Below are 3,130 nucleotides of genomic sequence, written 5' to 3' on the forward strand. Positions count from 1 at the left end.
TTCCGCTGTTTACTTGTCTAGCGGTTGTCGAACATGTTATCAAATTTCCATTCTTATGCAGCTAAAACCAAGGACAACAACGGAAATACCATTTGCGATCGGTCTGGTAAAACTGAAGCAGCACCCTGAGACATAGGATCCGGGCACTTGAACCCTGACAACGCATTCAATCCCGGCTTACTGTACGATCTTGAACTGGACGACCTGCTGCATTTTTATGCTCCCATAGTTATTTTATACCCCAACTCGAAACGCTTGCAGGCAAGCCTATACCTTGCAGTTCTGTACCTGTTCCTCCATACTTTCTCAAGGTATAGAATTGGTTTCCAACCGAGAAGGTTTTGGGCCTCGTCCATGGCAGCCTAACTTGGAGTGATGGACTCAGTCGTCATGTTAGGAGTCCAATTCTCCTTAACCTTGTTAAGGAATAAGTATTAGAGAAGTTGCATATATTTTGTAGATTTATATCTGTGTAGGAATTTGAAGTTAACTAGGGAGATTTTCGGATCTGTATGCTTTTATGTTTAGGTAGGAAGAGTATTTGGTTCTAAAAAATTCTTTTAGCTATGGATACTACTGCATCCCCCAATGTGGAGATGCACATCTACCTACATTTACAAATAACGTATCTTAACTGTTCAATTTTTGAATCCTCATTCGTAGATCACTCCTACAAACAATCATTTCAATTGAAGATCATTTAGATTTTGCATCAAGAAAGGTCGTTCGGGATAAGCAATAATAGTTTTCTCAATTCTCGGGTCGATCCTCTGAAATAATCTACCAAGTCGAAGGATTATATCTAACTCTTTGAAGTTTTTCTCAAACGAACAACAATAACTTATCTGCAATAGTAGTGTCCTCTATAAACAAGTACCCCGTCATATGAAGCCTCAATTATCTAACTCCAGCTTCTTCTTTTCTTGTCATTCCCGCAACATTCCAAATATCTTATCAAGATGTTGATGAACTTCCTATGCTGATCGCATAGGTTGTCTCGACAATCAAGGCTTTCCTGATCATCACCACCCTTGTCGAAATCTAATAGGGGACTGCTTCAACAGTCAACACCACACACATTCCCATTTCTTGGAAAGAATTACTCATAGGAATGGGGGGTTTGGTGGGAAGAATTTGACTCCTAACATGACGACTGAATCCATCACTCCAAGTTAGGCCGCCATGGACGAGACCCAAAACCTTCTCGGATGGAAACCAACCCTGTAACTTGCCCTTTTTCACAACACAAGAAAAATCCAAAACAGGAAACTGTATATAATTCGTGGAAATCCAGAATCTTAAGTTTAAAAAAAAAAAAAAATCTTGAACTACAAATCCAGCATCTAAAGGGGCCTAAAACACACTTTAGAATCCCACTAATCAAATAAAAAAATCCTTGTTCTGCCTTCAGAAAACCAAAGATTTCGTAAACATGAAAACCTGAAAATCTGTCAATGGAATTACAATTAGCAGCAACAAATCGGGCAGTGGATCAAACCATTCTCATTACATTCACCACATTTTACCATCTTCTTTTGCAACTCATCCAAAACCTTGCAGCTTCCATTGCATACCATGCACATCACGAATCTCATTCCGGCACAGCCTTTGCATCCCATGACCGCCCTTGGAATCCCATCAAACAGAATCCCAAGCTTCCCTTCCTCCTCCAACTTCACCACCTCATCGGCGCCACCAATCAACCTCCCCTTCACAAACACAAGTGGAACCTTAACCTCCTTGGTACCCATTAATCCCCTTATCTCCTCCTTAAAACCCGAATCCATAGATATATCGCGCTCGAGAACATGAATGAGGTGTGACTCCGCGATGGATCTGACGTTGTTGCAATCCTCAAAAGTCTTCCTAATTCCTCTGAGTGTAGTTGTGTACACAACCACAGCATTTTCTCCCCCCGGTGGGCATTTTTTCTCGAATAATTGCAGCATAGACTCTGAATCCTTGGACGAATTCCTCAATTTTCGGGGCTTTGGTGATGGCGGAACCATCCTCTTGATCTGCTCTTTCTCCTCAGACATCTCCTTTTCGTAAGAAGCAACAAGTTCCGGATCAAACAGGGGACTAAAACTCCTCTGCGACGAATCGCTGCCAAAGCTCTGCCTTTTCGCTGCAACTGGCGACCCTTTTACGCCGGGGCTCCAATTCAACATCTTCTTGCACGAATTCTCACCACCATTTTTCGGCTTCAGAACCTGTTTCGGGCTATAACCCAACACATTAACATTCACCACTCTCCCTTTACTATTCTCCTTCCCTCCATATCGCTTCAATTTCAACGGCGACCCGATCTGATTCAACAACTTGAACGGACTTCTCGAATCGAAATCCACAAACCCGCGAAGCAGAGCACGCGATTTCGGGCTCTTCTTCGCTGGATTCGCGATGGGCACTCCTTCTTCGAGTCCTTCCATGAGTTCCCAAGCGTTGATAACCTCCGGATCTTCGCGGGGAGGCGAAGATTTCGCCACCCTCTTACTCTCCTCAGCGCTGTCTTTGGTGGGTTGTCGGTCATTTTCAAGGTTCAGGACGCCGTAGGTGCTGGAAGTGAGAGAGACGACGTGGTTGATGACGTATTCGCCGCCGCCATTGTTATCTTCTTTCTTGAACAGTTTCGATGAAACGCAGCCCATTGACTAGTGGGGTTCTCTCTCTCTCTCTCTCTCAATGATTTTCTCTGTTTCTCTGTTTTCTGATTAGAAGCAATGTTTGTGGGGTATTGGATTGAGGATTGGGCATGGCCGTGGAAGTTTTTCTTTTGATGTGGTTTGTGAATCTTAACGGTTACCTTGTCGGCCAACGGGCCTCAACGGTCTGAAAATTCGAAAGACATCGAGGATTTTTTGCAGGGAAGTCCTTGTCGTCTTTTGTTATTCGCTAATTTGTATCTTATATTTCCTGTATTAATGTATTTGACCCACAAACTTTTGCTTGCCTGCTGCACCTTTTTTTTGGTGCTCGAAAGAAAAACATTTGATAGTTGCACAAGTGGAAATATTTTGTTCTAAACTTTTAATTCATGCCAATGTCTCATCACATGATTAGCTTTATGAAATATTTCTTCAAATTAAGACTTCTTTCTATTAAGTTTCAATTTCTGTTTTTTGAAATA

The 3,130-nt window shown here is 42.4% G+C and overlaps 1 protein-coding gene across 1 annotated transcript; it reads right to left on the bottom strand.

Annotated features, from left to right (window-relative positions):
- Positions 1 to 1,289: 1,289 nt before the first annotated feature.
- LOC137744136 (uncharacterized protein At3g28850-like) lies at positions 1,290 to 2,696 on the bottom strand. Its single transcript, XM_068484002.1, has one exon. It carries the CDS (start codon positions 2,649 to 2,651, stop codon positions 1,467 to 1,469), a length of 1,185 nt encoding a protein of 394 aa, XP_068340103.1. The 5' UTR covers positions 2,652 to 2,696; the 3' UTR covers positions 1,290 to 1,466.
- Positions 2,697 to 3,130: the final 434 nt, after the last annotated feature.

The sequence above is a fragment of the Pyrus communis genome, chromosome 9, assembly GCF_963583255.1.
Source record: "Pyrus communis chromosome 9, drPyrComm1.1, whole genome shotgun sequence".
NCBI classification, from domain to species: Eukaryota; Viridiplantae; Streptophyta; class Magnoliopsida; order Rosales; family Rosaceae; genus Pyrus; species Pyrus communis.